General features: G+C 31.4%; 4 protein-coding genes across 5 annotated transcripts; all 4 read right to left on the bottom strand.

Annotated features, from left to right (window-relative positions):
* Positions 1-148: 148 nt before the first annotated feature.
* Positions 149-2,091, bottom strand: LOC150037607 (uncharacterized). Its single transcript, XM_090310956.1, has 6 exons — positions 2,001-2,091; positions 1,682-1,824; positions 1,374-1,553; positions 1,100-1,291; positions 737-1,015; positions 149-166 (listed from the first exon to the last, which is right to left on the bottom strand). The coding sequence occupies exons 1-6, from the start codon at positions 2,089-2,091 to the stop codon at positions 149-151; spliced, it is 903 nt and encodes a 300-aa protein (XP_090167082.1).
* Positions 2,092-13,938: 11,847 nt separating this feature from the next.
* On the bottom strand, positions 13,939-16,945 carry LOC120071092 (RING-H2 finger protein ATL43). 2 transcript variants are annotated; one of them, XM_090310759.1, is made up of 2 exons: positions 16,804-16,945; positions 13,939-15,648 (listed from the first exon to the last, which is right to left on the bottom strand). In XM_090310759.1, the coding sequence occupies exon 2, from the start codon at positions 15,644-15,646 to the stop codon at positions 14,450-14,452; it is 1,197 nt and encodes a 398-aa protein (XP_090166885.1). In that variant the 5' UTR covers positions 15,647-15,648; positions 16,804-16,945; the 3' UTR covers positions 13,939-14,449. The 2 variants fall into 2 exon arrangements, with proteins under 2 accessions (XP_090166885.1, XP_038879064.1); XM_039023136.2 differs by lacking the exon at positions 16,804-16,945 and adding an exon at positions 15,984-16,125.
* On the bottom strand, positions 15,859-18,148 carry LOC120071093 (ABC transporter I family member 17). The gene is made up of 4 exons (XM_039023138.2): positions 17,741-18,148; positions 17,327-17,647; positions 16,804-16,991; positions 15,859-16,550 (listed from the first exon to the last, which is right to left on the bottom strand). The coding sequence occupies exons 1-4, from the start codon at positions 17,784-17,786 to the stop codon at positions 16,296-16,298; spliced, it is 810 nt and encodes a 269-aa protein (XP_038879066.1). The 5' UTR covers positions 17,787-18,148; the 3' UTR covers positions 15,859-16,295.
* A 2,941-nt stretch (positions 18,149-21,089) lies between these two features.
* LOC150037606 (phospholipase A2-alpha-like) lies at positions 21,090-23,920 on the bottom strand. Its single transcript, XM_090310903.1, has 4 exons — positions 23,548-23,920; positions 23,424-23,466; positions 23,191-23,316; positions 21,090-21,466 (listed from the first exon to the last, which is right to left on the bottom strand). The coding sequence occupies exons 1-4, from the start codon at positions 23,644-23,646 to the stop codon at positions 21,291-21,293; spliced, it is 444 nt and encodes a 147-aa protein (XP_090167029.1). The 5' UTR covers positions 23,647-23,920; the 3' UTR covers positions 21,090-21,290.
* Between the last annotated feature and the right edge of the window lie 1,100 nt (positions 23,921-25,020).

The following is a 25,020-nucleotide window of genomic DNA, read 5'->3' as shown; positions in this document are numbered from 1 at the left end:
ATAAATCAAAAATTACAATATCCTAAAATAAAACAAAGTCGTTACTAGAACTTCATAAACATTCATATCACAAATACATAGATGAAATAAAATGAAAACAACGTCTAAAACACGTCTAGAACATAGCATCTTCAACAATCGTCCAAGATCATCTCCGAACAACATTCTACAATAAAACAAAAACATTCAAATGTCATAATCAGTAAACATCCACAACACATTCAAACTTCGTAAACAAAACATCCACGACACATTAAAACTTCGTAAACATTCATAAATACACAAGGACTCCAAATTCAACGACAAGACGAGTGTAATGAAACTCTACCTACCCCCCACGACAAACATGGAACCTCCCGAACATAAAAAAACACACAAATATCATAAACAAGAACCAACACACATAAAACTAAAACTTTGTCTTCAAAATGGTTTAAACCAATCTCAACCCACATAAAACGACAAACATGGAACCTTCTGAACATCATTTCATAACTGCAGGATAGCACATCAAAAAACACACAAAACGACAAAAAACACTACCATAACTGCAGGATAGCCAATAATTCTCTATCATAAAGCTACTTAAGAGATAACTACTTTGCTACCATAACTACAGGATAGCAACATATTAGACAACTAAATAATGTAGTAATCATACCTAATTCGATGGGTCTCCTCTCTATGATTGTATCATGTCTTCAATCATTTTTTTCATTTCTTTCATTTGTCTTGCATGATTCTCTTTCATTTGTTTCTGAACGTCTTCAAGTTCCTTAATTTTCGACTGAGACTGTTCGAAATTGGCTCTCAATTCCTCCATTCCCTTCTCCGTTCCTTGAGTAGATGACGAGCTTGATGAGATACTACCCTTTCTTGACTTAGGTTTAGGGCCCCAACCTAGGCCTTTTGAATATCTGGGTCGTCTACCCAAAACTGTCTCACAGATTTCATCCCCTATTAGTGGTTGAGAACCTTCTAGAGTGGGGTTGGATTGTAATTCCAACATTTGATTCTAGACATATTAATTAAATGTGTAAGAATGAACGACTAAAGTTAGAAATGAAAAACAACACGATAGTATAGCAAAAAATGTTACAGGTGCATTTTCAGCTGCCTCGTTCATGAACTTGCCACCTTTAGAGTGTGTTTCCCTAAATAGGTCAACACGTTCTATTTCTCGACCTTCCTTTTCCTGCAACTCTGCCTGAATTTGCAGGAATGACGTCGATCTGCCTACGTGGTCGAACGGTAATTTTTCTCTATTCTTCTTGTTTTTCACAAACATTTTCTATATTTCAACAAAAAAATAAATGTCAAAAGTATGATGTATTAGTAAATGCAACAAATGATACACGCCCTAAATATTCTACCTGAAAGGCTTCACTCTCGAAGCGGTCACACAAAAAATACCAATCTTCTGGCCTATTTTTAAGCCAGCTAGGCAAGTTGGCACGTGCTTGCTGAGGATCTCTACATTTCCTGTAATGTCTGTGCAAATATGCTCTAATTTCTTTGAAGGAGTTTTGCATTTGATGTTCTATAAAACGGTTAAATCATTGACTGGACAGATCAAGATTGAAATGAGGCTACAAAAGAATGAAGGAAGAATTAGCATAGATGATGTTCATGACTCTTAATCTACAATTGACTCTAAAAGAATAAACTTATAATTACTTACCAGCAATAGAGTCTTAGCCAATTCTATAAACTCGTTTGGAGCCTCAGCAAAAGTACGACATCGTATTGGAAATGCAGATCTCACGGCGACACCAATCGCATTACTAAATCGACCGAATGTTGAGATATCGGTTTCATCTCCCCCTTATTTATCACGATTGTAATTTTGCCATGTTTTTTGACGTATTTTTCCAACTCGATGTTTCGATAATGCTCGCATTTCCTCCAAGTGGATGCTGAGCTACTATCTAATGAATAGAAAATTTTAAACGGTTTATGATGTATTTCAGTTAACAAAATATATTTCAAAATATACTAACCTGAAGTATCACCCACAGAAGATCCCGTGTTGCCTAGATATATCTCCTGGAATTCTTCATCAGCTTCATGTTGCCTATTAGGGTTTGACATCGTATCTATACAAACATAAAAAAGACAAAACAATATTAAATTAATATGAAATACGTGTAAACAGAGAAAAAAAGAATTGAGTAGATACATCATTACTCATCATCGTAATCTAATTCAAATTATTCATCAGTACTTGAGCTGTTATTGGGAGATAATTGTTCTTCATCATCATTGTTTATGAAGTCATGATCGCCATGTACAATAATTGGTCTTTCCACAACTGTAGGATCAACGTCAACTCTGCATAAAGTAACCTCCTCAATGGTTTCATCCACTTGGACTCCACCAAAAATTTCTAGTAAATCTAGTTGTGCGTTTTCAACATCATCCACTTCTGGTACATCCCATATTCGCTTATTTTGGACTACTTGAACAACTTTTCAATGCTACCATATTTGATATCATCAATGTAAAAGACTTGTTGTGCTTGGATAGCAAAGATGAAAGGCTCATCGACATATCAAAAGTGTGATGTATTGATCGATTTGTTTCTTAAATCCACATGAATCATCTCTCAACTGTTGCCTATAAAATGACTATGTATACCTGAGATCTGAACTAATCGGGAAATTTGTGTTGATGTTTTATATATAAGTTAGAGGTGCTTTGAGCTTCACGACGAATTAACCTCAAATGTTGCCTATAAAATTGATCATTTGAATTATATCAAAGGATTTACCCTAGAACTTAGAAAAGGAAAAAGTTTGAAACGTACTTGCGACAGTCTGTTATTTCTTTACAATTATTGAGAATGTACCAATGTGCAATACGCTTTTCCTCCGCTGATAGCATCCGTAAAGTTGACGCCCCTAATGGTCGTATCCTCTGCCTAAATAATTCAAATTCACCAAATATCTCATGATCGGGAATGTTATCATCATTTCGTTCATCTCTATTGAATCTCGTTTCAATCCCACTTAGATATCGCGAACAAAAGTTCCATGATTCATTCATTGCATATGCTTCCGCTATAGACCCCTCAAGACGTGCTTTGTTCCGTACAAATTGTTTTAATGTTTGTAAACTTCTTTCAATAGGATACATCCAACTGTAACTAACTAGACCCACCACTTTGGTTTCATATGATAGATGAACTACAAGGTGTACCATAACATCGAAGAAGGCAGGCGAAAATATTTTCTCCAACTTACAAAGTATGACTATGATGTCTACTTGTAGTCTGTTCAAATCACTTACACATATTGTCTTTGCACATAAGTCGCGAAAGAATGTACACAATTCAACAATAGTAGTGGATACATTCTTCTGTAGGTATGCTCAAATACCAATAGGGAGTAGTCTATGAAGCAACACATGACAGTCGCGTGTTTTCAGCCCCGATATTTTTCCATCTTTGTCATTCACATATCGTGATATGTTAGACACGAGCCCATCAGGAAATTTCACTGATTTCAAATACTTACAAAATGAAATCCGTTCACCATTAGTTAATGTGTATGCTGTGTGTGGTTTTACATATCTGTTATCGACCTGTATCAAGTGTAGGTCCTTTCTTGTCTTCAAATCTTGTAAATCTAATCGAGCATTTGTTGTATCCTTTGTCTTTCCTTCAATATTTAACAATGTGCCCACCAAATTGTCGCATATGTTTTTTTTTAATATGCATTACATCCAATTTATGTCGTAACAATAGTCTAGACCAATATGGAAGTTGGAAAAAAAAAATACTTTTCTTAGTCCAGTTTAGAATTCGTTTTCTTTTTTTATCTTACTTTGATGAATGTTTGCTAAGCACAGAAAAGTTTAGCGTATTTATTTGTTGTAAGATCTCTTCTCCATTCATTACGACTGGAGGAGGTCTACGTTCAACTTTTCCTAGATCTCTTCTCCATTCATTACGACTGGAGGAGGTCTACGTTCAACTTTTTCATCATGTTGCCTACTTCGACGCCAACTATGATTCTCTGGAAGATAACGTTGATGTCCCATAAATGATATTTTTCCTCTTATCCTGAATGATGAATTATCTTCTTTGCATATTGGACATGCTTGATAACCTTTTGTACTCCACCCAGATAGGTCACCGTACATAGGGAAGTCATTAATCATCCATAATAAGGTAACATATAGTTGAAAAAACTCACCAGTAACAAAATCATAAGTTCGCACACCAATTGTCCATAACTCTTTCAACTCTTCAATCAACATCTGCAAATAAACATCAATTTCCTTTCCAGGAGATTTTGGACCAGGTATGAGTAAAGACATGAAGAAGTTTGTTTCATTCATGCATTTTCAAGGGGACAAATTATAAGGAATTATCACCACATGCCACATACTATAAGAAGTGCTCATATTTACAAACGGATTGAACCCATCTGAAGCTAATCCCAAACGAACATTTCGGGGATCTAAAGCAAAATAAGGAAATTCACGATCAAAATTTTTCCACCCCTCTGCATCAGCTAGATGTCGCAATACATCCTCCATTTCAACTCGCTTATCTTTATGCCATCTCATGTCAGAAGCGCCTTCTTTTGATGCAAATAATCGTTTTAATCTCGGTATCAATGGAAAATGACGCAATACCTTATGTGGTATTTTTTTAGCCTTGCCATCTTTAACTTTATATCGAGACTCACCACAAATGGGGCATTGTTACAAATCTGTAAACTCTTTCCAATACAATACACAATCATATTTGCACGCATGAATAGACTCATAACCTAGGCCTAAATCACGCAATTTTCGCTTGGCTTGATAAAGGGAAGTAGGTATAGAGGTGTCAGCTGGAAATGCTACTTTTAATAATTCCAGCAACATGTCAAATAATTTGTTACTCCAGCCGTTGAGAACTTTGATATGCATCAAATTCACTAAAAAGTTCAAGGACGAAAATTGCGAACAACCAGGGTATAATTCATTACATGCTTTGGTCATTAAATCCTCGAATAAGCTCGTGGTATCTCTTTCTTGACCATTAGAGAACATTTCATTCTTAATCCTTTCTTCATTTGCATTTTTGTTTTCAATTGGAACTTGTAAATCGTTTATAAGATTCAACATCTCATTTTCTTCGACAACATTACTCTATATACTATCTATTTCAACATTATGTATTGAATGACTTATATGACTTTCAAAACTTCTAGATAAGTTTGCTGGCTCTCCATGAAATACTTATTCACAGTATGAGGGAGATATTCTATATGTTAATAGATGTCGTTCCACAATATCTATTTTGTCCCAAATTGAATTCATACAATTCTTGCATGGACATCTTTTTTGTCCGGAATCATTAACATGAAACTTCGCCATATCTAAAAACTGGGATACTCCTTCTCTATACTCCACTGATAACTTATTCCTTAGTTTAATCCATTCTTTATTCATCCTTAAAAATAAATCTTTTCTGACCAACTTGTAATCCAAAATAATAACCTAGATTAGAAGACAAAGCATGAATTTTGATTAACTTATACAAAATTCCAAGTTTGTTCGGAGTATTTAAAATTTTAAATAATTTATAATACGTGATTTGACTTTTTTTGCCCTAATGTTATTGATTTTTTTCCCCAAAATAAGTCCACAATTAAGTAAATTATAACATCCATAATCCAAAAAATTGCATAAATTGAAACATCCACAATCTATGGCTTAAATAAAAAACAATGCTAATTAAAAAAAAAAATCCACAATAACATCCACACTCTAAAAAATTACATAAATTGAAACATCCACAATCCACAATAACATGCTATAAATTAATCCACAATCCACAATAACAAATCAATCCATAAAAAAATGTATAAATTGAAACATCCACAATCCAACATTCACAATAAAAAAAAAAAAAAAACTCAATCCACAATAACATGCTATAAATTAAAAATAATGATTTAAATTAATATACAAAATAAGAGAAAATAAAGGGGGAAGATTACCGACAGGCCGCGGCTGGCAGTTGAAGGAGTCAACTGAAGGAGGGGAGGCGGTAGCGGCTGGACTAGACGATGGCTGAAGAAGCGACGGTGGCGACTACTTGAAAGAGCAAAACGCAAAGGGAAGGGAGAGGGATCGACGAGCGAGGGAGTGGAGCAGGGGGAGGAGATCGGCGGGGAAGAATGATGGGAAAATGAGAGAGATCGGCAAAGGGAAAGGGAAGAATGGCAGTGGCGACGGGTTAGGGTTCGGCGACAGCGGGTTAAGGTTCAAAGTGGGGAGAATGGGGAAAATGAGGAAGAAGGGATCTTGTTTTTACTAGATCCCATCTCCCGACGCCCGTCGGAGATCCGTCAAAAGTTCCAAGGGAACTCCCGACGCCTATTTTATTCGTCGGGAGTTCTCCGAGAACTCTCGATGGGACACTGTTTTACGTCGTCGGGAGACACCTTTTCTCCTGACAACCGATTTAGGCGTCAGAGAAGCTCATTTTTTTTTTTTTTTGTAGTGATCTAAATATTAATTTAGTAAAATATTAATATCACCAATGAATCAATTTTATATTTAAATCATAATTTAAATATTAATTGATTTTTCAATTTCGTTTAATTTCAATCAAACCTAAATGTTTCTAATTGTATCATATACAATCAATCGAAAATCCTAAAAATTGAATCTTGCAATTTCAAATTCATAACCCTAATTTCATACAATCAATTACTCAATTCGTTATTCCAATATAATGAGTCGTTAGAAGACCTTATGGACCTAACGATCATGAGCTCCAACGATTTGTAATTAAATGTTAAAACTTTTTAATCGAAAACCGAATAATTACTATTTGTTAACTTCCTGAACATCACTATAGCTCGATAGTTGCCACTCTCCTCACTGTAGATATATTACTATCCATAAATCATCATCAGTAAGTGATCTTCCACAAGTCTTCGTAATTTCAATTTGGTGTAATTATATTTTACCCTTGTAATTACATTCTCGTTCCTTAAGTTTTCCAAATGAACCTCCTAATGAATAATTCGAATTTATAAGATATACTTATGAATCATGTTCTTTCTCTATCATGAGAAGAGGGACCCGATTATTTAATTTAAGTTCAATATCAACGTTTTTTTCTTTTGATCTTAACAAAAATTGTCTAGATACTCTATTAGAAAAAATAAAAATTAAGGTTTAAGGTTATCAAATAAAATTGTTTAGATATAAAATCTTATCGTCGAGATTTGATGTTGATAAAATGGAAAAAAAAAAAAAAAAACCATATTCAATTCTTCAAATTTGAATTCGATAATACTAAAAATAAAACATGATTTTATGTTGCACTTCAATCTTAAAAAAATATATCTAGTGATTAAAAAAAGTCACACAAAATAATACTAAAAAAACAGACAAAATGTGTATATCAAAATAAAACAATAAACCAAATTTGTAAAATTGTTGGTTGTATTTTAAATCAGATACATCATAATACTTGAGATGAAAAACACTACTCAAAAAAGAAAAAATGAAAAGAAGGAGAAAGAGAAAGAAATGGATTATACCTTATTTGATAATACATTTATCCCAATCAAATCTTGAAAAAAATCCATGATTAAAAACAAATGTATATCAAAATAAAATAATTTTTTAAAATAGATAGAATTATTTAGATATAAAATCTTGTTTTCAAAATTTGAACGATAAACAAATTCAACCAAACCTCCCCCAATTTGAATTCAATAATACTCAAAATAAAACCCTATGATTCTAAGTATTGATTGAAATCTCATATTCAACTAAATCTTTCCACATTTGAATTCAATAATACTAAAAATAAAAACCCTTTAATTCTACGTTGTTCACTAATAAAAAAAAAATCAAATGCATCGGGTGTTTAAATTTCAAACGCAAGCAAATGTTTATATCAAAATAAAAAAATACAAAACAATCGGTAAAATTATTGAATGTATTTCAAATTCATGCACATCATACCTAAAGAGATAAGGAACAATCTCCAAAAGAAGAAATGAGAAAAAAAAAAAAAAAAAAAAAAAAAAAATTATGGGGCATTCTCGTGCAAACAAATGTAGATCAATATAAAATAAATTTCTAAAATTGTTGATTGTAAAATTTTCAAAGAAAAACAAATCTACATATTATAATATGCTTAAAGAGATCGGTACTATAAAAATATAGATGACTATTTTCTTTTTTAATGATACGTTTCTCTCCATGAAAGGTCGTAGAACTCCTTTAGAAGTATTGAAAAATGTATAAATGAGATACGAAAAATTGGTATAGAAAAAAAAAACATAGATGACATACCTTCTTCAATAATACGTTTCTCTATGTGAAAAATATTTTACCATAGAAATTGAAAAACGTATGGATGAGAGATGAAAATTCGATACAAGAAAAATATAAATGACATATTCGGTACAAGAAAAATATAAATGACATATCTTCTTCAACAATAAAAATATAAATGACATATCTTCTTCAACAATAAAAGGTGTTACCATTTTATTTTTAAGGATTGAAAAATGTATAGATGATATGTCTGTAAAATGTGGGTAGTTATTAGAAATCCTTAATAAAACATGCTAAACCCTTATCGTCCGCTCCCTTTAAGCCTTGATAAACCGCCATCGAAGAAATCTTACTTTCCACGTCGTTCAACTTTATCATTAATAGCATGTTCGAGAATGATTTCAAAAGAGTCAAAATAACCTAAAAAGTACTTTTAAATCATTCCAAATAAATTTAAGTGTATAAAAAATATGTTTAAATGTATATAACTAAACATAAAATTGATTTTGAGCAATTAAAAATGCGTTTAAAGTGATTTTAATAATTTCAAAATCATTCTCAAACATGTCATAAATATGTCTGGGATATTTCATTTTATCCTTTGTAGCTATAATATCAATTATTTAGACATTTTGTTACACATTTAATAAGGAAATTTTAAAGTTTAGAAAACTATTAAACACAAATTCAATTGAAATTTAGGCGAAACAAATAATTAACCTAAATTTACAAGTCAAAACTTTTTAAATTAAAGATGCGATGAAATTTATGTTAAATATCAATTTAATAGATCCTCGTTGTACAAAACATTACAAATAATAGTTGATCTAGATATAGTTTAATTGGTTAAAATATATCTAAACATTACAAATAATAGTTGATCTAGATATAGTTTAATTGGTTAAAATATATATAGTTTAGAGACTAATTATTACAAAATTGAAAGTACATGGACTAAATCATTACAAACTAAAGTTAATGGATTATAGTTTCTTCTAAATTTTAGGGACTAAAAATGATTTTTAATCAACAATATAGTGCAACAATCTTATAAAATTCTAGTCTCAAAACAATATACAAACAAAAGACGCAAAAACATAGCCAAAAGGTAGTAGAATTTCAATATACATATATCTAAGTTTTAAGTGTTGTTGTAATTATTTTTTTAATATATATATATATATATATTATTTATTTATTACATGCTAAAAAACTAATATATTCTTTTTGTTATTATTAAAATGGCAAGATTTCATGTTCATTGCATGTCTATCTTTTCTAGTATATATATATATACTTAAAAAATAACAAAAGTAAAAAAAAAATTGAGAATGACAAAGTATTTTTTTAAAAAAAGAAACAAAAGTAAATATTCTAATATGGTGTAAAATTTTGATCGAAATCGTGTTAGGGGAAATTTCAATTGAATTTGTGACGGATTAATGATTTGATAGCTACTTTTCCACGATTTCTTGGAAATTGATGATTAGAATTTCCCAAATATTTTTATTTTAATTCATTTTTCTATTTATATTTTTTGTATTTTATATTTTTTAATGTTCCATTTTCACCTTCTTCACACCTCAATTTCAATCCTCTCTTCTATTCTCAAATTCATTCCAATTTTCTCCAAATCTCTCAAATTCTCTCAAACTTATTTCTTAAATTAGGAGTTTTAGCATCTAATTTACTTTAATTTTCACTATTTCAGTTAGAGTTTATTATCTTTTTCATATTACACATAAACATATTATAATAAATAATCTATAATTATTTTGCAGGCAAATATGTCATGCTTCCTTTAATTTTATAATTAAATTGTTATTTTATAATTATTTTTCATGTCTTTTTAAAGTTTTTTTCTCTTAGAAAGGTCTAGTAGCACTAGCATCTCGTAAGGAATTGTTACAGCAAACATGAATAGGAATGAGCAATGACTTGAGTGAACAAGTTTAGTCAGAATTTGCTCTAGAAGTTGCTCCCGCTCCAGATGGACTTCTTAGCATCAACATTTACACATACCATTACAATATACATCCATATATTGTGCTAATTTTTAGAAATAATCATTCAAAATGGTCAATTATAGTATAATTAAAGCATAATCAAAGTTTTCGAACTAATTATAATAATGTTCCATCCATTTTCATAAAGTTTTCTGAAATTTCCATAAACATTGATATTTCCATAAAAACCGAGATCTCAATATTTCCATCAACTAGTAGTGGAAAATCTAGAATTTAATGTTGGAGAACACAACTCTATATAAGATTAAAATTTTAGCCCATAAACTTCTAAATTAGAGTCACCTCCATTTGTATATCCAATGTTGGAGAACACAACTCTATACAAGATTAAAATTTTAGTCCATAAACTTCTCATTTAGAATCATCTCCATTTGTATATCTAATGTATAGCACCAAATATTAGGAAAAAAAACACAAATATCATAACTATTGGTTACAAAATAAAAAATTTGAGGTTAATTAGAAAAAAAAATATTTTGTCTAATAAAGTGGTTACATTTTAAGAATTTTTAATATTTTATGAGACTTTAGATACTAAATTGAATGTTTTTATGTCTATTAGATATTTTTAAGGGACTTATTTAACAAAAACACAAACTTTATATGTGAAAATGGTGTTTAAAATCCTTAATTTTAAAAAATTATACTCTAACAATCAATAGTTACCAAATGGAGCCTAAAAATTTCAAAAATATTTGTACATAAACATATATACATATGTGAAAAAAATAAAAGTGGAATTAAGTGTTTCAAATAAAAATTGTAACTAGAGATGTCCACAGGTGGGATGGAAATGGTTTCCCCATCCTCATCCCTAATACCCCATTCCATTCCCCATCCTCACAAAAATCCCCACAAGAATCGGAGTAGAGATTTTTCATGGAGAATTTGCCCAGATCGAGTTTTCGGTGGGAATCTTTTTCCGTTTGATTTTTCTTTAAAAGAAATTGACTTCATATGAAAAATATTAATTAAATGGTTAAATTACACAATCATATATGACAAATGTATAATTAAAATGATTAATTTACATAATTTTTAAATATTACAATAACATATTCTTTAATCGAGAAAAACCAATAACATATTCTAATTTTAATTTAATACATATATTGTACTGAAAAAAAAAAACTATATATATATATATATATATAAACTAACTAATATAGTGAGTTTAACATAAACTCACTTTGAGTTTTGTAGTCCCCTTTCTTGTTTGAAGGCAAGTTTCATAGTTTTAATAGGTGCATTAATATATATACTTTATCGGAGTGGGATAGAGAAGTGGGGCTAGGACAGGGGTGGAAAATGTAATTTCGTACCCGTTTCTGTTTAGTCAATGGAGAAAAAAAATCTCTCAATCCTCGTATATTAGAGGATTCCTCACGAGTTAAATGGACAACTCTAACTGTAACAAGTGTATTAAATTATATATATATATATATATATATATATATATATATATTGAAATTGTAAGTAATAAAATTTGATTAATAAAAGAAAAATATAACTGCTTCAATGTAGTCTTGAACTCTCAACGCCAACCGCTGAAGCAAGCCCCACTTATAGGATTGGGGAACACGTTTTAATATATATCCCATATATAACTATATTATTTTATATTTAATAAAACAAAAAAAATATGTATAATGTAAAACGTCGTGATATGAGAGATGCACGTGTCCTTCAGTCCCTTCGTAGATTTGTCCCTGTCATCAACATCAACATTTTGAACTAGGTTAACTAAAGGATATTTCTCCTACTTAAATTTTGAAGCCATCAAAATCTTGAAATTTCAATGGATATTTTCGACCACGGACTTTCTAACTTATTATTTAAGGAATTTTATATTTAGATTTTTTTCCCCCTTTTTCGTCCTTTTTCTTGTGTCCTCCCTAATTCCCAATGAGATTTTAATTTTTTACCTATCTGGCTTTTCTCTCTGTTTCACTCGGCGTTGTGTTGTGCCACTCTCCATAGTCCATCGCTTCATGGTTGTTTCTATGTTTTCACTTCTTCATCTCATGGCCCTCACATGGACCTACCTTTAATGTTATATTAAAAACAACATGGAAAACTGCTCTTTTCCCCACCATGTAAATTACAAATCAAAATTCTGCTTGAGAACTACTTTTTCCGTTTCTTGTTAGTATGAGAAATTGAACCTCGACCTTAAGAGAAGTTACGTATGTTTAATCTAGCAAAAATTGCCTCTAAAAGTTTAGAATTTAAAAAGTGTCAATATTGCCCGTAAATTTTCTTAACGTTGCAAAGCATCCCTTGTCACAGAAATGATCCTTGGATTTCCAATGAGGAAAGTTTTAAACCAAGTCGTGTGAATGATACGGTTGAAAATGAATATGTTTCCTTTTTACTCAATAAGGAGGCCTCCCCAAATGAAATGAAGACCAGGTTAGAAAATTCTTCCTTCTCTTGGCAACTTTATTCACACAATTTTTTTTTTCCTGTCATATCCTTAAAGAGAACATAACAAATCTATCCATGCCTTGACAACTTTGACATCCTCTAAAGTTGTTCTTTGATATGGAAAGATAATTTTCTAAATAATATTCTTTTTATAATTAGAAATTTTAGAGTGTAGTTGGTTACATTGTTTGTTGCCTTGAAATATATATATAGTTTAACCAAAATTCTAACGTGCAAATGAAACCATCTCTTTTTTATTTTTCCTTTTGACACGTTTTCTGTTTGCTAATTATACCCTTACACCAACTTCTAAGCATTACATTAGTTCAGGTCCTAAACTTCAAAGATTTCACAGAGAGAATTCTCATCATTGACTCGCTACACGGCTAAACCATAAAAATTTCTAAATAAATCACCAAAAAAGAAGAAGAAAAAAAAAAAACTGTCATTTGTTTTGATAATACCTTTAATAAAATATGCAATATTACCTTTATTTAACCTTTCTTAAAAATTTCAAAACCATCCTAAAAATCTTTTAGCATATTAAAAACTGAAAATGGAAGTGAACATTCAATTCAAATTTCTATTACCACCCCACTATTTTAGATTCAGATTTTCAAGTTAGTTTCAGAACATTCACCAAACATTAAAATTCCCTTTTTTTTTCCTTTTCAAAATGAATTATGTTATCATTATTTTTTATAATGATTTACATATTTCTCTTACATATAATTCAATTCAAATTTCTATTACCACCCCACTATTTTAGATTCAGATTTTCAAGTTAGTTTCAGAACATTCACCAAACATTAAAATTCCCTTTTTTTTTCCTTTTCAAAATGAATTATGTTATCATTATTTTTTATAATGATTTACATATTTCTCTTACATATAATCATTGAATTCTTAACAAAAAATAAATAAATAAAAACAAGTTTTTAAAAGTTTTTTTTAATTATCAAAATCTGGCTTAAATTTTAAAACAATTAATAAAAAAAAAAGATAACAAAATAAGAAATTTGAAGGCAGAATTAATATTTATAGACTTAATTTTCAAAAATAAAAACAAATAACTATCAAACAATAGTTATAAAAAAAGACCTAAATAAAATATTGTTTCAAAAGTTACATTTTTTTTTTTTTTGGAATTTAGGCTGGAAAATATTATAAATAAAAAAGTTAGTTAAAAGAAAAAGTAGATGAATGAATTAAAAGAGAAAAGCAATCGCATGAGAGAGAGCACATCATAGAGCAAAAGCTGGAGAGTTAGGACAAGATGTTATGTAACCAAAAAGAAAGCTTAGGTTCGTTATTCCTTCCCCTTCCTACACTATTTTCCCTACAAAAATATTTTCTACTTTTTAACATATATAATCAAAATTCCCTTTCTTCTCATCCTGATCCCAATTAATTTCCCTTTGCTCTCCATTTCCCTTTCAAGATCCACTTTCTCCTCCCCCCCTCCACCGTTCTCCCTTTTGTTCCATCCCCTCTCCTCTGCCGCAGCCGCAGCCGCCACCGCCCTTCACCTGTAATTTTCACCCCTCAATCACCATTACAGTGGTTGGTTGGTTCAGAAAATTTTAATGCCTCTCTGTTTTTTTCTTTTTGGTTGCTCTGTTCTAGAAGAAGCTGGTGGGAGCTCTGGGTTGGGTCCGTTCATCCGTGATTTCTGAATCTGACACCGTTATTTATTACACATCTGCCATCATCATCATCCCGGCCCCTTTTCCGGCATGCTTCCCCATCATCCCCATCCGTCGCTGTCTCTTTAATTCCGGTGGTAATGAAGCTACCGAAAATCTACGGCTGTCAGATATTATCATTTCTGACCGTAGATACAACAGATCCGAAGCTTGTACATCGCTCCATGTCTGTTGCCCCTGTACCATCACCGGCACCCTCGGCGACACTATGATCCTGTGCTCCAATCTATTCTGATTCTGATTTTGATTTGTTTTCTCCTCCGGCAATAGTAGCCCGTCCTTCCGGTGCCGATCGAAGCATCCGACAGCTACCGTTTCGGTTCTCTTGCTGTCGAGTGACCGTCTCAACAATGCTGGATCACGGTAACTGGACTCCCCTGTTCTCTTCTCGCCGACTGACGAGTGTCTGCCGGAGACTCTACCGGATCCAGCCTTGCTGCTTCTTCTCCCCTGTTCTAAGTTCAACACTACATCCTTGGAATTCGATTCCCGCGGCGGCAGAGGTGGTGGGTTGTGGAGAAATATATTGACGTCTTCGACTAATAAGACGTCCTCTGGGTCGACTCTGTAGCGACAGAGAGGGCAAGTTGAGTGAGCGTCGAGCCAAGTATCGACGCATTCGACATGGAAGGCGTGTTTGCATTTCGGGAGAAGTCTCAGAACCTCCGCCGGCTCGAATCTGTTCAGACAAACGGCGCATTCCAAGCCTTCCTTCTGTCCACTCAACGATCCAAATCGGAAAATCGGCAACGATTCGATCACGGCCTGGTCGATGCCGGAGTTTTTCCTGGTAGAGAAGCTCGGAACACCCATCATCGTATTGGGACGCATCGAGTAACCGATCACCACCGCATTCCCACGCTTGCAGTGCTTGGCATATAAAAGGAGAAGGAAGGTGATGGAGAAAGTGGTGGTCAGAACACCCACCACCACCGCCATGCTCGGCCGGAATGGAGAATAGACCGGCTTCTCCTCGGGAGGAGGAGCAGAGGGAAAGGACGGCGGTGGCGGCGGAGAAGGAGAAGCAACAAAAAGAGTTTCCTTTAAGGACTTGAAGCGATACAGAAAAGGGTGGGGTAGGATAAGGTTTAGAGGTGGGCCGCCGGCGGTGGCAGCTGCCGGAGAGACGGCAGTGAAGAGGAAAATCAGAGAGAAGAGGGAGAAGGAATTGGGAAGGGCGCCCATGTCTGAATCAAACAGAGGAATGAGTTAGAAGGAGAATGGGGTGAGGGAGCAAATAGGAATTTTAAATTTTAATTATTGTCTTTTGTTTTATGTTTAGACTACAAAAAAAAAAATTATTATTATTATTATTTCTTCTTCAGGAGCAAGAAAGATTCGGATTTCGGCATGGATGTAATTTGGAGAGATCATGCAAAAACAAAACAAGCCAAACAAACACAAAAGCTGTTTACTTTATAACATTATAATTTTCTTTTTTAATTTAAAAATAAAAATAATAAAATACTGTAGAAGGGAGGATAGTGACGTGGCAGAAGGGAATGTGGGTCCAGGAGGTAACCTAGCACGTGACTGATGTTGGGGTCCTGCGTGCAACAGAGCAGACCATTGGATCGGTCCCCGCCCCTGTTGGTTCAGTTTGCCAAAGCCAAACAATTTTCACTATAACACTCCTCCTCCCCACTTTTCTTTTTCCCGATGATAAATCTCGACTTCCCAATTGAGGATTGGATCGGCTCGGAGCGAACCAATATCGTGCATCTAACAGTTATGAGAATGTACATGCTTGCGCTAATGGAAAAACCGTTTATTTTTCGACTTCTAAGAGTCTACAAACACAGTAGGACACGACAAGAACAATGCAGGGTTGTTTTCAAGAGCTGAGTTCAAGAAACTTGAGGGCCATCGGGTGCTTGGCTTCCGAGAGTTTGTTCGGCGGTAGGATTTCAACAATCTCGCCATTTACGAGCAGGCAGACTATGTCTGCAATTCTTTGGATTTGTTTGATGCTATGTGAAACCATTACGATTGTTAATCCCCATTTTGTCTTCAGCTTCATCAACACGTCCTCGATGTTCTCAGTCGAGATAGGATCCAATGCGCTTGTTGGTTCATCTAGCAACAACACCTTCAGCAGACCAGAGATCCCTTCATCAACAATACTAACACAAACACACAAGTTGATCCAAAACGACTGGATCCATTGATATCACTACATTCCTAAACAATCAAACAAACACAACTACCACTCCAACCGCATATTCGATTACCCGAATTTCATGTCTAATTAGCTCTAATTCATTCATATTTTCCTCAAAATCACTTGCAAAATCAAAGAGAATGTATGTTGTAGTGTGACTCAATGAATGCAAGTAAAATACCTCAGGTGCATTTGCTAAGGTTCGAGCAAGTGCGACTCGTTGAGCTTGCCCGACGGATAGTTCAGAACCAATCTTGCTAAAGAACGACGAGTCGAGATCTGCTAAACTGAGTAACTTATGAACTTCATCATCACTCAGCATCTTTCCCATTAACTGTGGTCCATATCTTATATTATCAGCAACAGTACCTGAAGAAGAATATATGGAAGGATTGTTTTGAAAAATGACCAACCAAGAATTTTAATTGCAACAGCCACAGTTTTGTTCTTGAATCTTGCCAGTATCAATCTCAAAACATAACGTCTTTGAAGGATTTAAGAAATAATTCATCACTGCTCTTCAAAATCAAAAGTTATGATGAAGTTTAATGCTATGTTTTTCTTCAAGATTAATTAAACTTTTAGTCTAAAGTCAACTTCTCATAACTATCATCAAAACGTTTCAATTTTCCAGGAATTTCCCAAATTTTCCGATCGAACAAAACGAAACCCTAGGCGCCAAGAAACAAGAGAAAACGGCGCACCTTCAAAGAGAACAGGAATTTGGAAGAGCATCCCGACTTTCCTGCGAAGACTAAGAACGTCGAGATTGACGATATCGTGGCCGTCCAAAAACACAGTGTCCGCTGGCGGCTCCCACAGCCGATTAAGAGCCCTAAGCGTCGTGGATTTGCCACCGCCGCTCGGACCTATAATTCCGACGATCTTCCCCTTAGGTATATCCACACTGATTCCTCTAAGAATCGAATTCGTCAAATTACGTATCCGAATCTTCACATGGCCGTCCACTCCTCCGTTTTCAATTTCCTCGTTCACCACCAGGAGATGCTCTCGAAGCTGATCGCCTACAAATCGACACCAAATTTCCAATCACTGGTAAGATTTAAATTAACGAAAAACGCAATAAACCAAAGTAAATCGAAAGCTGAAGAACTTACGGATACCGTCGGAGGTATCGGCCGGAGTAAGAGTATCTGGAATCATTCTGTTCGCCGGAAAGGGGGGAATTGAGTGAGACAGAAGAGGGAAAGGGTGGGATGAAAGTTGGAAGAGCTTGGCGGTGGTAGAATAATGGAGTCGAATCAGAAGAAGATGGAACTGAATAAAGCCGCTACCAGATGAAAATTGAAATGAAAACGATGGATAGAATCCTTTGTTCTTTACAATTCAGAGTGGTTTATAACAATGATTTGTGTTTTGTTTTGTGATTGTCTTTTGGAATAATGTCAAATTCTTTTGGAGAATTTCGATTGAAAAAAACAAAAGAAGAAAAAGTTTCATGGAGAAATAAGCACATGAAGAAGACGAAGAAGAGCAAGTTGTTGCTGTGCTGGAGAAGAATATTTGATAATGATGGCCACTAGAGACTTTAATTTATTTATTTTTAATTGATTAAAGTATAATTGTTTTTAGTCCATTTGTTTCATTTTGTCCCTTGGCGAATGAGGATCGCTTCTCGCATTCACCCTTCTATTTTTATTGTTATTGTTATCATGAAATGAGATTCATAATTCCATATTGTTGCAGTAATAGTTTCTATAATGATAATAGTAATAGATCCCACGTAAATGTAATTTTCAAACATCATCCAATTAAAGTATCCACCGTTCTTTTATTAGATCGCATGTATTTATTATAGATTTGGAAGTAGATCACACGATTCATTATTAATATGAAACACAACTAAATAATAATAAACATAATCAACTGGGCCCATTTTTTATATTATCCTATCATGAAATACGTTATCAAACATGACCTTAATTTAAAACATATTGAGATATACCACAAAAAATTTCTTCGTCCTTTTCGGAAAAATGAATTAAATAATTCTTCACTTCTTCTAACGTGTTTTGTAGTCTTGTTTAATTAAAATAAATAAATAAAATAATTCTTTCAAGATTTTTTTTTTAAAAAAAATTAAACAGTTGCTTTTCCATTATGAATCCTTGTAGGTTAATTTCTTAGTAATCTTTTCAAATGGTTAATTAATCATGAAGAACTCTTGAAACTATTAAATTTAATTTAATTTAAAATAGCTTAAAATATCATATTATTCCTACAATATCATTATTCATATTTAAGATGATTCAAACATATACATATTTTTGTATATTTATATATATATATATTAAAAACATAGTTATGAAAACAAACAAGAAATGGAGATGAAAAATGCATTCATCATTTCTTGCAGATAATTTTCTTCCCTTATTCCCAATCTACACGAGGATTTTTCCACCGTGCGGGAAAATGAATATCTCTATGTCAATGCGTACATAATTCAATAATTACAAAATTTTGATAGTATGAGACTTTGAGACTCTAACATGTGACATTTTAGTCGAGAAAGTATGTTTTATGTCAATTGAGTTGTATTCAAGTTGATATTAGTTATCACATTTGATTAATAATCACAATGAACAATTGGTAAGGAATATCAATATGAACATAGTTCAACTGACAAACTCGTATCGTGACTTCGATCAGAGATTAGATTCTCTGTTCCCAAATAATAATAATAATAAAAAACCCTTTGTTGATAAATCTTGTCTTTTCACCTTAATAGAATATTGATTGTCAATATCTAGATAAAGTACTAAATAGTAAAATCAGTACATGGTGTAGGGTATAACTTTGTTGCACATGCATGCGTTCTAGATACACAAATCTAGTATAAAAATTTTGATGTAAATTTTATAAAATAAGACCAAATATTTAAAAACAATTATGCCCCTTTTTTTTTATAACCGTTTCATTTTTTGTTTTGAGTTTTTTAAAGTTGATATATTTTCTCTCAAACCCTTATAATGATTTGCATCTTTATCAAGACATCAGTTGGATTCTTAACTTAAATTTTAAAAACAAAAGCAACTTTTTAAAAGTAATTTAGTTTAGTTTTCAATTTTGGGTTGGTTTTTAAACCATTAGCAAAATGTAGATAACAAAGGCACCGTTTGGTAACAATTTTATTTTTTATTATTTTTTTAAATTAAGCTTATTTCATCCACTTTCTTTACAAGGATTTGCATATTTTTAAGTACAATGATTGAATTATTAGTCAAACTTCAAAAACAAAAACAATTTTTTTGAAAGGTATTTTTTTTAAGTTCTCAAAATTTGGTTTGGTTTGTTAAACAATTGGTGAAAAGTACATAATAAATGAAGATTTTTTGAGGTAAAATTAGTATAATTTTAAAAAACAAAATGGTTACCAAAATGGCCTAAGATAATGATTTTTTAGGTGAAATTAATGTCTATAGGCTTAATTTTAAAAAAAACAAAAATAAAAAATCAAATGGTTACCAAAAGGACCTAAAAATTATGAATTAAATATCTATTGACTTTTTCATTATATTATAAAAGAATTATGTAACTTTAAAAATAAAATAACAAAATCTCACCAATGTGAATGTAATATAAATAATAACCATTTTAAGGTGTTTATCAAAATTTTTTAAATATCTATCAATATTGATATTTTATCGATATTTTTATCCATATTCTCTATTAAGTTGAGAAGGGAAACCTTTTAGATACTATAAATCACTCTTGCCATAGGTAAAATTACTTTCATTTTAAAATTTAGATGTTGGGCAAAGGGTCACAAGCTATTTTTGTTCAAATGTAAATAGACAAATGGTTCTCAAAATGGTTTTTTGCAATAAATTTGAAATTTTTTACTTTATTTCACTCTATTTTCACATTAAATTTTCAGAAAAAAGATCATTTTTTCTCCTCTACAAAATTTGCCATCCACCACTTTATTCTTCTCTCCCTCTAACTCTTTTTTCCTCTTATTTAAAGATTTCTCTTGCTTCACTCTAACTCTTATTTCTTACTTTTTTTCTTCTCCCTACAAATAACTTGTCTCACTTTTTAAAGATGTAATTCTCTTTTTTAGTAGTAAATTCCAAAATTACTATGAAAAATAAACATTGATCATGGTAGCCATCATGAGTTGGTTTAGTAGTAAATTAAGAGAATCCCTGAAATCGAAGAGACCATAGATTCAACTCATGGTGACCACCTACTTAGGATTTAATATCCTACGAATTTCCTTGATACCCAAATATTGTAGGATCAAACGGGTTGTCCCACGAGATTAGTTGAAGTATCCATAAGTTGACCCAAACACTCATTAATAAAAAAAAAAAAAACATTAATCATTTAATCACACTAAAATCAATTATAAATTTGATAAACCAAACATTAATGTATAAATAAATATATTTTATAATAGAAATTATATTTAAATCACTCCCAAACATATCATAACATAATCAATAAAAAAGATTAAAAAAAAATCATATATATTTTGTTGGCATTGTCTAAGAGAATAGGGAGGAAATTAAAAGAAAGTGAGAGCATTGGGTGTAAATGTTCCATGCCAAACAACAAGGGAAAATGAAGAGATAATCAAAGTTAGATAAATAGAAATAAAAAGGAAAATAAAAAAGAGAAATGAAAAGGGTATTTGTAATAAAGCTAGGGCTTGTGAAAAACTCTGCCTGCAATAAGGGCTGCTTCCATAACAAAGGATATGACATCAATCACTTCATCAACTTCACATTTGTTTCCTTTGAAAGGAGCTGACTTTGATCTCTTGAAGTTCTCCATGCAATTTATGAAGCTTTGGCTACACTCTTGGCTTAGATAGTCATCTGAATAAACAAACACATGTACACCAATCCTCAGCATTGATGTTTATATATATATATATATTATGTATTTAATTTAGCCCATATGAAGTATTTATAGGGAAATCTGCCTCGCCCGAGTCCCGTTGCCAACCCTACTAAAAGTTAAAATTCAATATTACAAATGTAGCCTTCAACTTAAATTTTACCATATTCGTGATCTCAAAAATATTTATATCTTTAAAATATATTAATGTATGAAAAAGTTGAGAAGAAGATTTCGAAAATATTTAATTTAATCTTTCAACTTATAATATTCATCTTAAATAAAGGTAAAATATGATTGATTTTTTAGGAAAAAGAATATTGAATAAAATAAACATTTTAAGAGTTTAAACTAAAATTAAAAGAAAAAAATGGAAAAATAGAATAAAATTTCTTTTGAAAGGTTCAAAATCCAAAATTGAGGTTGGTTGTAAATTCCTCTCATTTCAAGGAGAACAATTTCCAATTTTAATTGGGTCTCCCACCTAATTCTATTGCACATTAAACAATATTGAAAAATGAAAATTATAGCCTGTAATTATCTGTTTTCATTTAATAAATAAACTCCGTTTATTTAAATATAAAGGAAGCTATATATGTCCCTTTATAGCCACCTTACATGTGAGGCTTTTTGGTTCACTCAAAACAGAGAGACAATTTAGCCTTCTCATCAAACAGCCTAACTTCAAAATTATTCATCGGACAACACATCAATTATTAAGTCTAAACCAAAAGTTTTAAAATAATTGTAATAAGTAGCATTCTTAGAGTCAGTAATTAAATTGGTAATTAAGTGTATAATAAAATTTTTAAAAAATTATAAATATAACTAAATTTATCTATAATAGACTTTATCTCTCACTAATAGATTTTGAAAATTAATCTAAATTTTGCTATATCTATAAATTTTTTATGTTGTACTGTATCTACTAATATTTGAGATATGATGGTTATAATTGCAACTATCCAAAAAAAAAAAAAAAAAACTATAGCTTAGATAAAATTATAAATTAATTTCCTAACTTCAATAATCAAATGATCTCCCTCCTCAATCAAATTCTAGAAATTTACAACATTCCTTAAATCTTTGAGCACATACTTCTACAAAATCTCTATTTCTAGTTAACAAAACACTTTGAATGTGACATATCTATTATCTATTTAACTCTATCATATCACACTAATTACACCAAAATTTGTTCAACAAACATGTCACATCCAAATTATACCAACAACATTCTCCAATATACAACATGGTACATAAAATGGTTAAAAAAAAAGGCACAATGTAATTGGGGTGGGGGATAATTTTTACTCTAAGTTTATATAATCGTATCAATTTCAACTATGAACTTTAAGTTTCATCATATTAAATTGTAAACTTAAATAATTGTTACGATTTTAACCAAAAAAAACGTGTAAATTTTTTTTTTTTTTGTAAACTTACTAATTATAAATAAAATAAAAATTTAAGCAATTCACAAATTAACCATTGAAAATTAGCACTCTTCTCATACATTTAACAATATAAAATGGGCAGTGATATTAGTCTTAATTAGTGAAGAAACTTACTAGACAAACTACGATTGAAAAATAAGAAGAGGACTTAAAAAGCCAAAATGAATATAACTAAGTAAGTATGAGATCAGTTGTTGGAGCCCTACTCTGAAAGAAAAAAGATAGAAATAGAAAGGTGTACTAACCATTCTTGGCAACAACACAAGCATCATGCTTCATACAACAAGCATCCAAGCCATCACAAGGGCGTTCACCAGGGCACCCACTGTACAACAGCCCACAATATTTCCCATATCTCAAAAGTGGAGGCACTGAAACACACACAGATTAAATACAAACTCAAACAAAACCACAGGGAAGAATCAAAGTTTATTAAGTGCGTCATTAAAAAGTCATTCCAAAGAGACCCTAAAACAACCTGAGCAGAACTCCGATTCGCATTTTCTACTGCAATCTTTACTCTACAAATGAAGAAACCAATTAAGAAAAGATCAGAATAAAGAAATGAAAGAGAAGAAGAAGAGAGTGGGAATTAGAAGAACCATAGTTATGGAGGCATCGAGAGCTTGGACGCCAATGTTGAGGGCACGAGAAGGAAGAAAAGCAATGAAGAGAAGAAGAAGAAGAAGAAATTGAGGCATTTTTTTTTTTTTTTGGTGGGTAGCTCTCGTTTTTCTTGGAAAGGCTATGAATTTTGGTTGAAAAGAATTAGTGGGGGGGTTTTGGGTAAAAGAAAAGTGCTTGTGATTTATAAAAAAGAAAAAGAAAAAAAGAAGGTTGTGTTTGTTTTGTAGTGGCTCGTGATATGGTTTTTTTGGAAACGTTTGGCAATTTGATTGAAGGAGAGATGAGGCCTAAGGGTAAAAGCTCATCCTCGCATTCGTGGCTCTTGCTCTCCCCTCGTGAACAATTTTTTCAATTTCAATTTTCAATATAATAATAATTTTATCCCCAATTGTTTCAATTTGATCACCGATTTTACATCTTTAACTTCATTTTTTCATTAAACACTCATTTTCAATTATTGATGTCAACTTCTATTAATTAATTAAAAATAATTATGAAGTTAAATTTTAAATTTAATTTTAAAAGTAATAAAAATAGTGAGACTTAATTACTTATAATTTTTTTAACGATTTTTAATTTATTAACATAAGTTAACTCTAAAAATAAAAAATGAGTATTTAATGAAAAATCGAAGTTAAGAGTGTAAATCTTGAAATATAAGGATCGAATTGAAACCTGTGGACTAAATTGAAACTAAACTCAAAAGTTAAGGACTAAATTTATAACATTTTGAAACTTAGGGACTAAAAATAACAAGACCCAAAATCTATGGACCAAAAATGTACTTTTTCCTAAAAAAATGTTTCCAAGTTTTAGAATATTACACTTTTACCTTTAAATTTTGAGGTAAAATGCAAATTTAGTTCCTATTATTTGGAAAAAGCTAGAATTTTTATCTATATGGTTTATAATTAGATTTTAGTCACTATGGTCAGACAAAATCTTCATAAATAGTCTCAAAACTATTTATAAAGATTTTATCAGGACTCTTAATGAAATTTTATCAAACGATAGAGGTAGAATTCTAAATTTCTCTAAATCATATGGACCAATTTGTAATTTAATCTAATATTTATTTGATCTTCATGTTTTAAAATGTTACAATTTTACACTTGAGTTTTGAGTTTCCTTTCAATTTGATTCTTAGGGCTTCAAGATTATTTACACTTTTTACCTTGATTTTCATTAATGGTTGACTTTTAATCCCTCTTAATACTATTAATTAATTATGTTTAAATTAGTTTTCATTAATTTTCATCGCTATTAAAATTAATTAAACATTTTCACATTATGATTATTTTAATTAGTTTAAATTGAGGATTGACATGGAATACTAAAAAGAGCATTAATGAGTAGGAACTCAATCATAAAACATAAAATATTAAAACTTGAGGACCAAATGATAATTGATAAATAAATAAAAATTTAAGTATGTAAAAATGTAACAT

Source organism: Benincasa hispida, chromosome 2 (genome assembly GCF_027475165.1).
Source record: "Benincasa hispida cultivar pf3 chromosome 2, pf3_genome.v1.1, whole genome shotgun sequence".
In the NCBI taxonomy this organism is placed as follows: Eukaryota; Viridiplantae; Streptophyta; class Magnoliopsida; order Cucurbitales; family Cucurbitaceae; genus Benincasa; species Benincasa hispida.
Note: the sequence above shows the minus strand (reverse complement) of the source record. Positions and strands in the feature narration are given on the sequence as shown.